The sequence below is a fragment of the Stegodyphus dumicola genome, chromosome 2 (genome assembly GCF_044657685.1).
Source record: "Stegodyphus dumicola isolate Sdum_Otavi_A_Nest chromosome 2, ASM4465768v1".
Taxonomy (NCBI): Eukaryota; Metazoa; Arthropoda; class Arachnida; order Araneae; family Eresidae; genus Stegodyphus; species Stegodyphus dumicola.
Window position 1 is genome coordinate 236,296,955 of NC_140769.1, and position 13,297 is coordinate 236,310,251.

Genomic DNA, 13,297 nt, shown 5'->3' on the forward strand with positions numbered 1-13,297 from the left:
CTAATTCTTGCCGCCTGATTACCAATTTCGGTTAGGGATTGACTTCGGTTTTTGTGTAAGTACAGTTATTTATTTGTATTATTCAATTCGGCAATCAAATATTTATTAAGTGAATGTATTATTAAACAAAATGACCCATAAGTTATGTGGTTTACTCGTCCCTTTATCTATTTTTTATTGTGGTCAACTACTGGATCTACTAATTGTTGATGTTCAGAAGTTAACCATGGTGGTCAACTACTGACGTTTAAAAAAAACTTTTTCTCAATGTAGGAATGCGTGTAATGTTATAGGAAAATGTGTTTACCTTAATGCCTCAAATTAGCAAGTCCTTATCACTGCTTTTTCCAGTAGTTGACCCCACGGTCAACTTCTGAATTACCTTACTTTTTTGACTTTTTAGGCTATTCAAATTTTATGGTGCCTCCTACGAAAAATAATTTTTGAAATTATACAGAAGAGACTTTCCTAAAAGCGGTGAATGACATTTTACTACATAAAACACCAAGAAGAGAAGCTGCTAAGAAATTCGGTGTTCCTCGTACAATTCTCGTACAAAAACGGTTTATCAGCAAGTTAATGCAGACGAGAAAGAATGTGTAACTGTCTTAGTAACAGCCAGTGCAAGTGGGCTTGTTGCTCCTACGACAGATGTGTTCAAATACAAACGTGTTCCTCAAGATATTGTTGAAAATTTCCCAACAGGATGGGGTATTGGAAAGACCAACTCAGGTTGAATGACTTGCGAAGCCTTTCTTGAATTCTTTGCCAATATATTTTACATATGGTTGGTAGAAGCACAAATCACATTACCAATTATATTGTTCATTGACGGGCATTCTTCCCACTTAAGCTTGCAAACAAGCAAATTTTGTGACAGTCATGGCATTGTCTTGGAACTCTGAAAGAGTGCTGGAGGAATAAAGTTCATGACTGGAAGATTAACAACCTTGACGCCCCAACATTGAAGAAGAAAGATTTTCCAAAGTTGCTCAAGGATGTGATTGATGAATGAATCACTAAAGATATTCTGTGTAATGGATTTTGTAAATGTGGTTTATGTCCTTGGAATCTCTCAGCTGTTCATGTACCTGGAAAAGAAGATGTAAATAATAACTCAAATGCCGAAATGCACCTGACTCGAAATAAGTACTTAAAGATGGTTTCAAATTTCTAAATGAAACCATTGAAACAGACAAAACTGATAGTTTTCAGCACTCGTCAGAAACATGGGAAGGGGATGTAAAGGACACAGTGCTGTTCTTACTATGGAAAAAGATGCAAACAGAGTTGGAAAGTTATGGTAACTGTGTAGATAAAAACAATAACATTGGACCCAGCTCAACTTCATGATACGAATCTTCTTGATGACTCCATTTCGCCAGCTGAATTAATACACCAAGCAGAGGAAATGTTGAATGATATTAACACGCTTGAAGATACAACACTACCACACGAAGATGATTCTTTGATTCCAATAACTGAGACTACCTATGAAAATGACATGAATCCCAGATCACTCGATGATGAGAACATTGCAATTGTTGAGCTACCAACAAACAGTCCCACTTTTCCAACTGCACTACCCAACCAAGTGGCCGCATCAAGAGATGTTCCTTCCCAAAGCAGAGCAAGCACCTCGTACTACACCAATCCTGCAGGTCCTTCACAAAAGGTACCAAGTCCATTTTTTTTATTATTATTTAAAGAAACACAATAAGTTCCCCATATACCACATAGTATCACATGGGGCTTACAGAAGTAAGTATGAAACACAATACAAAATAAACAGAAGAAAAAACTGAAGTAAAATTAAGGATGATTACAAAGTTTCACAATAAATTGACAAAAAGTGTGAAAAGCACTTCTTTCGGAAATAAACTGGTAAAATTCTGGAGGCCAGTTAATATTAAAGTTTTTCAGTTCCAGTTTCAAGACTTTTCTTTCGTTCTTATATTTAGGACATGGAAGAAGCACATGTTCAATATTCTCCTCTCCACCGAGGCTACAATCACAGACAGACTCGGAGCTCAACTTAAATCTATTCAAATAACTTTTGAAATTTACATGGCCAGTAAGAAATTGGGTTAATTTATAGTCTGTGAATTCATGGTTCCACGACTCCACAATACTCTCATACATGACCTTCTTATAAAAGGAATTAGGGATATTGTCAAAAGTGTCAATTTCCCGCTTAGTCGCAGCCTTAGCAAGGAAATCGGCTTGTCCGTTCTCAACAACACCTGTATGACCATGAACAAATGAAAATGCAACTGAAATATTTTTATCTTTTAGGTTTTTCAGTTCTTTTTGAATCTTGATAATGATATTATTAGAAGAAGAAATACATTTTAAGATCTCCAGGGATGAAAGTCCAAGTCCATTTAAAAGACATTTCTTCTATGAAGACAAGGAAACAAATCTGAAGAAAAGAAGAACTTGTAAAGAAAAGATACCAACTGTAGTTTCTGGAAAGCAATTCCATGATTACTTCAAAAAAAAAAAATCGAAAAGAAAAAAGAAGAGGAAAGACTAAAAAAAGAGAGAGCTAATGAAATGCAAAGGAAAAAAGAACAAAGAGAAGAAGCAAAAGAAAATAAGGCAAACAAATTTGTACACACTCCATCTAAGAGTTCAATTTCCACTAATGAAAATTCTGATTCAGATGAAAGTGATGAAGAGCTGAGCCATGGAAATGAACAGTTTTCTAGAAATAACCTTTTACCTGTCGAGAGAAAAATCGATGAATTCATTCTATTTGTCTATGAAGGTGTATATTACCCAGGAAAGATAATGCATGCCACAAAGAAAGAAGCCACAATCAGTTCAATAAAAAGGTGTAGAAGATTACGGCAGTGGCCAGAAAAGCCTGATATTTTGACATATGAGTGGAAGGATGTTGTTTTCCATATTGGTGAGCCACGAAAAACGAACAAGACTCATAATGCGTATAGTATGCCCGAGTTTGATTTCTTGAAGGATTGATTGTTTCTATGAACACTTCAGTATGAGCACTTAAAATCTTGAAGGTCCTTGAATATTAAGTAATATTTTGTATGGGTTTTACAATGGGTATGTATGTTTGCATGGGTTTTTAGTTTATGTTTTGATAAAATATATGAAAGCCAATAAACATGTGTTAAATAATTATATTTATTAACTAACAATATCATCCTTTCTGCATTGGAAACTTTCTGAGCACATGGTCAACTACTAGAGATTTCATTTTTTTAGGTGGCCAACTACTGGAAAAGAAACGCATTTTTCTAAATTATTTATAATAATTTTATATTACAACTTTTTTTGGTAAAAAAAGTCATCACTAGCTAGGTAGGCAGTTGAAGAATTTTGCTAACTACGAAAAAATTAATTACTTTCTCCACAGCTAATACTGTTGACAAGTGAATGAGAAATTTGCCTTAGCTGGTCAACTACCTTACTTACGGTTTTTTGAGGTAAAAATGAGCTTAGTAAAAAATAAAGTAGATGTAAGCAATGACTTATATCTACATTACATGCGTATGGAAGAATTTTTGTCTCGATATTTGTGTCGATATAACGCAGACAAAGAGTGAAATGTTGGGTGGCTTGGATATTACTGTTGAAATTGATGAGAATGTATTTAGTAGAAGGAAATATAGTACAGTACAAAGTGCGAGATCTGGACATCCAATATCTGGAATGATCTAAAATCCGGACCTCAAAGCCACCAAGAACTTTTTTTTTTTTTTTAATGCTTTATGCATGGACATTTGACTTGCCTCAGCCTCACCCCCATAATAAAACATGTGAAGAGTCCTGATTCTTAATTTCACTCCGGCACTAAATAAAATACCTCATTATTGAAGAAAAAAATTCCTTGTAGCATAAATTTGTGTGATCAATAATTTGGCTCCATAGCTGCGTATCTGTTTGGCATACATCTTAAGCCAAAACATCCTACATAGAAACATCATTGATTTTACACAGACTAATATTTTATGTCCCTGACACCAACCAGGTAAATCCTTATTTATTATATTTTGCTTTCTTCACCGCATGTTTATCAACACATGACAACTTGAATAATGACTCATGCAATGATGTCTAAAAAAATTTTTTTAATACTAATAATTGAATAACAAAGAATATAATATTTTTTTATGTTCACATTACACTTGATGATGAGTAAAGATTTAAATTAAATGTACTAAGAAATGTTGATGAGGAAAAATTTAGCAAACATTACTTTCCAAATGCTAAAAATACATTTTGTTAATGATATTCATAGGCCAACAGATTGCATTTACTGCTATTTGAATTAATAACTTATTTTTTATTCACATAAACCCAGAGCCAGCACCAGAGCCCGTATGGCTGCAAAGGGCGGCAGACTTTAGGGAAGATAAAATATAGAAGCACCGAGCAACAGAATCAAGAGATGACAAAATTTTTAGAATTTAGGGTAAAGACTTGAACCCAAAATGTAGAGGCAACAAAAATTTAGAACTTAGGGACACGCTTGGAAGCAGAATTCAGGACCTTCAAAGACTGAATCAGGTGGTATGATATGATATCCAGGGTCAGCCTTTAATAAGCCTTAAGTGTATGTGAGAATTTATTCAGGACTCAGATAAGCCTTGAACATGTACAAGAAATAGACATAAGTATAAAAATAACTAAACTAATACAATTCATGCTTAATTTTCTCAGTGCACAATAAAAGCAAGACGAAATTCAGCAAAACAATTTGTCTTTTGTTGACAATCTCATGATACATAGCCAATAAAGTATAGCGGAAGCTATTAAGCTATATTAATTAATATTTTACCCATTCCAAGGAATTTCAGTTAATATAGCATATTGCGCTCTACCTTTACTTTGCGATTTGATCCAGCTTATTATTTTTTGCAGGCTGTTATTATCACAATAATTTTGTGAAAATTAAAGTTTGAACTTTCCATTATGTCAAAAGGAGTTTTTAATTCTGGAGCTGCAACAAGATCTAAAAAGTGAAAGCATGTTTTGATGTCCATTAAACAAAACACGGAATTGCAAAAAATGGGTAAAGGGATAACTGTCTCAAAATTACACAAGGAAAATGGCATTGGAAAATCAGCTGTATATTATGTAAAAAAACAGAAAAAGGAACTTTTTGAGGATTCCAACACCCCACTCGCAATGAATAACAGAAAAATTATTCATTATGCTAAAAGTAATGATCATGACAAAATGATAATTGAATGAGTCAGACAGCGTCACAGTGAGTCACTTGTCTTTTCTGGCAATATGTAACATATAAAATACCTTGGCAACCTCTACAGAAAAGGCTCCAACTGGTGTCAAAGATTCCAAAGACAGACTAACAATTTTAGCATGTGCAGATGCTGCAGGAACGCATAAGTGTAAACTTTTCAAAATTGGAAAAAATACATGACCTGGAACATTTGAAGGACTAAACTTTCTTCCTGTTATATATCATGCAAATAAAACAGTATGGATCACACAAGTACACCATTAATGAACAACTGGTTTGAAAATAATTTCATGTCCAAGGTTCAGCAACATTTGAATTTGGTTGGTTTCATCATCATCATAAGGGCAGAGTCACAATCCCCCTAGCCGGCCGTATGACCAAAACGTGGGACTGGCCAGAAAAAACAAACATAAGAAAAAAACATATAAAGTCCAAAATCTGAGTCTCAGTGCCGAATTCGGCTCTACTCTTATATGTGCCCTAATATCACCAAATGTGGCGATATGTGTTCTGTGCTGGTTTTCGGTGTGATTCGATGTTGCATGGCAACCCTGTTGACATTGAAAAATCTTTTGCTGGAGTAGTTTAATTGCTTGTTGGTTCGTCTCGTGCATGTTTTGAAATGGCCTATGTTGCAATGAGAGATGTGGTGGGAAGATTTCAGTCGAGTATTTTAGATTGTGTGCAAAGGAAATTTAGTATTAAAAGGTACGATGTTGGAGTTGTTAATGAGTCTGCTCTGTATAATGCTCTGTGTCTGAGAAGATGGGGGGGAAAGATAAAGTGGTGGAAGTTGATGAATCGAAGTTCGGCAAAAGGAAATATCATCGTGGTCATCCTGTTGAGGGGCAGTGGGTATTTGGAGGTGTGGAAAGAGGGTCTGGAAGATTATTTTTAGTGGCTGTGCATGATAGAAGTAGGGAAACGCTGATGCAGTGTATTAAAGAGTGTATTGAGCCTGGTACAACTATTTTTTCAGATAGAAATCTTACAAGAATTTAGGAAAAGAAGGTTTTGAACATTTATTTGTGAACCATAGTATGAATTTTCTGGATAGTGTGTCTGGCTCTCATATAAATAGGATAGTGATTATGTGGCGGCATATTAAATACGGTATGAAATTGGTATTTCTGCTGTTCAAAAAAGCATTCATTCATGGTAAGTGCATTTTATTTTATTCTTGTTCTAATTTTGTAGAATGTTATGTTCATTGTTTTTTTAGTATGAATTTCTGTCATTATTGATGTTATTTTTTAATTGTTTGAAATTTATTTTAGTTTATTTTGTTGATTAGTGCGTAGTGCCTGGTTTGTGCAATCCGTAGATGTTTTTTTAAGTTGAAACAGAATGCTGTGTACATGGTATTCTTTTAAATTTATTGGTTATGTTAATTTATTAAAGCGAGGTGTGCATAGTTCGTAGATTCGTTCATTGCCTAGATTGTGCAATTTGTAGATTTTTTTTTAAAGTTTAAACAGGATGCTGTGTACATGATATTGTTTGAAATTTATTGTTATGTTAATTTATTAAAGCGAGGTGTGCGTAGTTCGTAGATTTGTTCCTTGCCTAGATTGTGCAATTCATAGTTTTTTTTAAAGTTAAAACATATCGCTGTGTACATGGATTCCTGTCAAATATTTTTGGTTAGACACTTTATGTTTTTGCTATCTAAGATTTTTGTTTTTGTTTCAAATTTTTAGCTTAAACTGTGTGTTCAAAACGTCGTTTTTGCATGAGCGAAAACCACATTTTTGGAGACATTTTAGACTTAAAGTTCGAAATGTAGACACAAAATTTAGATAGTAATATGGCAGCGTGAAGTTTCTCACCAAAAATGTTTGGCGAGAAAAAGGGCGCATATAAAAGTAGTTCCCTGAATTCTAATTCTATCTTTGTCCATGTTTACAATCTTCATAACTGTGTCTGCAAAATCTTTCAAATTTGAATAGTTCCTTTTAAAAATCTTCCTTAAAATTCTTTTCATTTTTCTCTCTTGCACTTTGAGTAAGCGTACATTCATCAATGAAGTGCCTGACATCCCCAAACTTAGCAATTATTATATTAAGCATTTATCATTATTCTGTACATGGAACTGATTACAATCAGCTGGGAAACACCCATGATTAGTCAGTACCTGATTTAGATCAACATTATTTATAATATTCATCTTCTTGTTTAATTTTATATTTTTCATTAACTCTTTTTTCTTATTAAACGACTCCCAGAAAACTTCCATTCCGTATAAATCCAGTTTTCCATTTGAACGATGGTCTTTTTTCTTGAATCTTGAATATCAAAATTATTGGTCCCATCTCTAAATGCCACCATTTTAGCATGGGTACCCACCCTTTCATTTCTAACAATTCCATCATATGCTTTTACCCAGTGTAATTTAATAATATATTTTCTTTCAACCTTTTTAAACAAATCTTTTATTTCATTAATTAGTTGATTTTTATGACCTGGTTGGGAAAGTGTCTATATTGCAGATAGGGCATCAGTATAAATATTTATAAAATAGCGAATTATTTTTTTATTAATCCAGTTCAAAGCCTCTGTCAATGGGTATAGTTCTGCTTGATAAACCGAATTCATTGGTTTAAGTTTTATTCTCACATTATCTATCTCCACTCAATGAAACTAAATTACCACAGCGCTAATCACTTCCCCACCAATTCCAGAACCATCTGTGTAAAAACGTCTATTTTAAAATCAAGATCATAAAATAATCCAAATTGTGTCATTAGGTGAATATTATCCTCATTCTCTTGTTGAAAGGCTTTACTTGTGAGTATTTTTTGTTTCTCCAATTTCAGAATCTATAATAATATCATTAGCTAATAGAAACTTTTTGTAGTACAATTTGTATAAAATCAAGAGGGACGTATAAAATCAAAATGTATAAAATCGAGAGATAATACCTGCAAGGTCGCAGGCAACTTAATCGAAACGGTTCTGAAGGCTCTTGTAATGGCAAGCATCCAGCCTCTCTGCAGGACGTCCAGTTTCATTCTAATCTTAAGTATCTCCTCTGCTTGGCAGCCCAAAGCTCCGACTCAATATAACATTTTAGGGATGAACATATTTATAAATATCTCTCTCGGGGTGGAACTCTTTCTATTCAACCTATCAACACTAAAATTATACTTATAAAGTGTTTAAATATTATCGGTGATTCTATGTATATGCTTAAAGTGTTCTGAAAAATTTAATTTTCTATCAATAATATTCCTAGATATTTCATATCTTCACCAAATTTAAGACGATTACCCTTAAATTCCAATTGTGTAGGTCTAGTCTTTCTCCCACCCAAAGAAAAAAAAAAAAAATTCACAATTTTTTTCTTTTTTAGAATATATTTTCTCTCTGTCACTCCATTCTTTCAAATTGTTTTCTACTTTTTTAAATACTTTCTCCATTTTTTTCAAGAGAGTCTTTCGCTACCATAACCAATATGTCGGCATAACAGATAATCTCAAAATTTGAAATATTGACTTTCTGCAGTAACTCATTAACAATGAGGCCCCAGAACAGAGGAGAGCTACAACAGCCTTGGGGATCATCCTTTGTAAATGCCAAAAACCAGGTTCAGATTACGAGATGAACCCTTTAAAATCATCTTTCGCCTTTTAAAGTAATTTTTTATAATTTCATACATATTCTTAGTAATTCCAATATTCTTGAAGTGTTGCATCACGGAGAGCCACGTGACATTGTCAAAGGCACCCCTGGCATCAAACGATACCAGAGCCACATGCTCAGTCTTTCTTTTTTCTCTAATGTCAGATATGACTCTATAAAGAAGCCAATTTGGTTGACTTTCCCTTTCTGAAACCAAATTGTCTTTTCTGAAATAACATTATTCTTATTTAAAATATATTTCTTCTATTAACTAACAGTTTATCATAAATCTTAGCAAATGTTTTCAGTATGTAAATTGGACAAAGTCCTCCTTTATCCTTTGATATCAAGATTAATTTTCCAATTTTTCATACATCTGGAAATATCCTCAACTGCAAGCATCTATTATATAACACTTTGAAGAAGAAAGGACAATCCTCAAACAATATCTTCAACAATGTGGCCCTGATCTCATCTAAACCAGGAGTAAACCTTATCTATAGACTTTTTATTGCAATCAAAATTTCATTACAAAGTCTTTCTCTTCATTCTGCTCCATAATAATTTCTTCTCCATTTATATCCTCACTAAAATCCTTAAGATATAAAATAACTTAGATGATTTGTTTGTAATTATCCTTAATAGATGCGATCGGGACTTCGCTATATCTCTCAATAATCATTTTCTTTTTCATTTTAGCAGTGGCAACTCTAAAAATTCATCATAATAATTTGCATCTCTCATAAATGGATAATTTTTATATTCTTTCCTTGTATGCTTGATAAGTGTTTTATATTTTGCCAGGTTTCTCTTATATTCGATTTTTCGCATGATCTTCATATCTCTCAATCCTTTTATTTGGGTCCGTTAACGTGCTGCTCTTAATTGTCTTCTTATTTTATTCAGTCCTGAATTCCACCAGAGAGTTCTTTCCGCCCTCTCTTTCTTCCGCACACTCAGCTTTTTCCACATTTGTGTAATAATAGGGTTCTCAGCTGAGTGTATACAAAAAAAAAAAAAAAAAAAAAAAAGGTGGCAGAAAGAACACTCTGGTGGAATTTGGGACTAGATAAAATAAGAAGGCAATTAAGAGCGGCACGTAAACGGATTACATAATAATTTGTAATGTGCCATTTGATGAGAGATATATTGTTTAAAGAAAACTTTCTAACTCCTCACTATTTTTAATCACTGAATCTCTGATAAACCCTAGTCGACGTCGACACATTGAACTAATTCTGTCGGCTCAGATAAAATCCAGTTTGATGTTAAGTACAGGTTATACTCCATTATGCATGAATTATGCTTTAAGAGGTCTTTGTTAGCTCAGATAAACTCTAATGGGAATGGCCCTTAACAACAAGATCAGCTACATAAAAGTAAAGGGTTCCTTTCATAAGATAGTAATATCTTAATGGAAGCAAGTTGAGATATGTTAATACCCATGGTTGTTATAATTTAGAAACTCCAGTGGGCTTAATGGTAAAAGTCCTTAAACGTGTCAGATATCGCATACATATATAAGCATTAAACAAGACTTCTAAAATATATATTTATATATTTTTTCTTGCATTGCTACTTTTTTCCCTAGTTCTAACCCATCATAGCTCACAAGGAGACAAGAGGAAAATTATATGGTAAGCACCAATTCTAAGAAAGATGATTAAACAAAGTTAACAGATTAAAAGAAACATATGAATAGATATACTAATATTATTGTATTATATGCTTAAAAAAAGACTCTAGTTTTTTCTTCAATAGTATTAATTTTATTTCCAAACTATAGATTACAATTATATACTTTGTGTGTCACTATCAAAAATCAAAAGTTTCTAAAATCATCTGATAAAAGAGGAAGTATGTAGTTATGCATTTATTCTTTAAATTTATAAAAAGATTCTTAATTTGTGTGACATTCTAAGATACAACTAGGAGTTTTTTTATTTTTTACAGACATCAATATATAATGTCTTTTAATCTTTATACTCTAACATTTCAGAATAATATAATGATCATAGTTTATTATTTCTTCAAAAATTAAAAACAATTTAGAAAATCTAACAGGATAATCTAATCAGATGAAAATCCTTGGTAAAGAAAAGCTCTCTTTAGCTGTAGTGTAGTGGAGATCTATGACATATTAACTTTTTGAGCTCGGGGATTTGACTCTTGTAAGATCCTTAAAAAGACATGGGGGGTCGTACCTTATGCTTTCTCCCTTTTTAATAGTCCCTTGCTGTTGTCAAGAATGATGCTTTTAGGTAGTTTGATTTAACCTGAAAGAGAAGCTTTAATTCGCAAAAGAAAGAGAAATGTAGGAGTTTTTGTCTAAACTTTTTAGAAGGTTTTCTGGTGCTCTTCCGTTTTGCCGGTGCAGGCGATAAAGTCGCCAATAACAGTACAACCGATGCCAAAGGGAGTATCCTTGCTGGTAACCTTTTATGCCTCATTTTCAAAACAAGTCACAGCCATTTCTTACCAGATTGATTGTTTCTTTCAATACTGGCAAACAATTACATAGAATTTTTACCAGAAAGTTCAATTTTATGCCCTAAGGCCATTCGTGGACGGCAATTAAGTCAATTAGGATGCAATCACACCGCTCACCCGATGGTGAAAATATAGAAAAGGCACAGCCAATGGTTAAATTCATCAATTCTAATGAGAATGCACTAGCAAAGTAAAGCACTGCAGTTTTACATAATTTCTGAGTAAGCTATTCATATGAATTGAAATAATTCTCGCATTTAAACTTATATTCCAAATTAAGATTTAACTTGAAATTAATGTAAATAATTACTGAGAGAATTAAGACTTTTGTAGCCTAGTTTACGTGAGATCAGATCACTTGGGGTCATGTGATATGAAAAGGCAAATCAGGATGTTGAACCATGAAAGCATAATAAATTCTTAAATTAATATCTTTTTACAAATTTATTGTCTTTATTTATTGGCTTTTCACAAAATTTTAAACGATATTAAAATGTTTATGCCTTTAAAATAAAAAATGCTTAGAACTAACATTTAATATTTTTTATGTGTACATTGTATGTTGTCGCCAATAAAGGGTACTATTCCATTTTGAGGACCGTAAAAAATTGCAGCGAAAATGTATACGCAAAAGCGCCAAATCTAGCAAATGCGCCCATTTAACAGCGAGCCAAATCTAGTGTATGCACTGATTTCAAATTGCACAAGATTAGCTAGTTCTATATTTCTTAAGACACTATTGAAATACTAGTTTAATTTTTAAATCCTTTTTTGACTTTAAATCTTTTTTTATATATATATATATATATATATATCCTATGGATTTAACAATTTGGGAATTGCCCATGACGAAAAGTCTGCAATACAAGAAAAAGCATCATTCATTATAAAAAATTATGTTTCAAGAACCAAAGAGATGAAATTATGCTATAACAATAACTCGGCAGTTGAATAGCAATGCAGGAATCCATTCAGTTATGCTTAGCCTTTTTTTATATAAATTATGATAATGATCTGAAATAGTTATTTACTCTTATGCTTCCATTCAGTTTCGTTTAGCCTTTTTTATATAAATTATAATAATAAAAAAGTATGATATGAAATTAACCTTTCATATAAATTAAAACAATCTTTAGATAATTATTTACTATTATACTTCCTTTCTTGGGTTAGGGTTGCAACAATTTTCGGCAGCACTGGCATCAACAATAGTTTGGTGATTTTTTACGATCCTCAAAAAGGAATAGTACCCAATAAAGTCTGCTTGGCGAGATTTACGCCAACGAAACGGAAAAGTGCTAGTTTTCTTTATGACCGGAAAATTTACAAGTCCAATTAAATGTATATAATTTTCTAAAGAACAGTAAGAATTTACAAGATAATTACGAATAAGGTTATCTTGGAATTCTGAAGCTGCAAGAATGAAAAGGGAATTATAGGTAAAACTGGATGCTTTACACAAAGACCTTTGAAAGAGATAAGTGGTTAAGATCCCAGGGATATCAAACTTGACAGTTCACCCCACTTTTTCAGGGTGGAAAACCGAGGGGGGGATACCAAGGCCAATATAATGGCCATCCCATCTTCAAAAGGTTAATAAAGTTTTACTTGATAAAATTATTTAATAAGATGAAGTGTTTAAAGAAAAATGTTCAAAAATAACCAAATAACCATAAAAAAAAAAAAATAACCAAACATTCAAAGCAGGATTAGTGAGCATATAAGCATCAATTATAACTAAATAATTAAAAATTTTGCATCATGTTTGATATTTAAATACATTAGTGATTACCTGTCAATTAGAGGTCTCATTCGTACAGCAACTTTAATTCTGTCAGACATCTTTAAGTCTATGCAGAGGGTATTTAAATAATTCTAAAAAAACAACACAGAGAATAAATGTATATAAAAAACTAAAAAAATCATTTAATAATAATGTCAGTTCCTTTT

At 32.5% G+C, this 13,297-nt stretch overlaps 1 protein-coding gene across 1 annotated transcript in view; it reads right to left on the reverse strand.

The window, feature by feature from the left end:
* LOC118200743 (uncharacterized) overlaps positions 1-13,297 on the reverse strand; it is a 176,968-nt gene that overhangs the window by 161,518 nt on the left and 2,153 nt on the right. The window contains exon 3 of the mRNA XM_085810269.1: positions 13,140-13,222. Within this exon, the coding sequence (XP_085666395.1) occupies positions 13,140-13,189 (50 nt within the window). The 5' untranslated portion in view covers positions 13,190-13,222. The remainder of the gene's footprint in view (positions 1-13,139; positions 13,223-13,297) is intronic.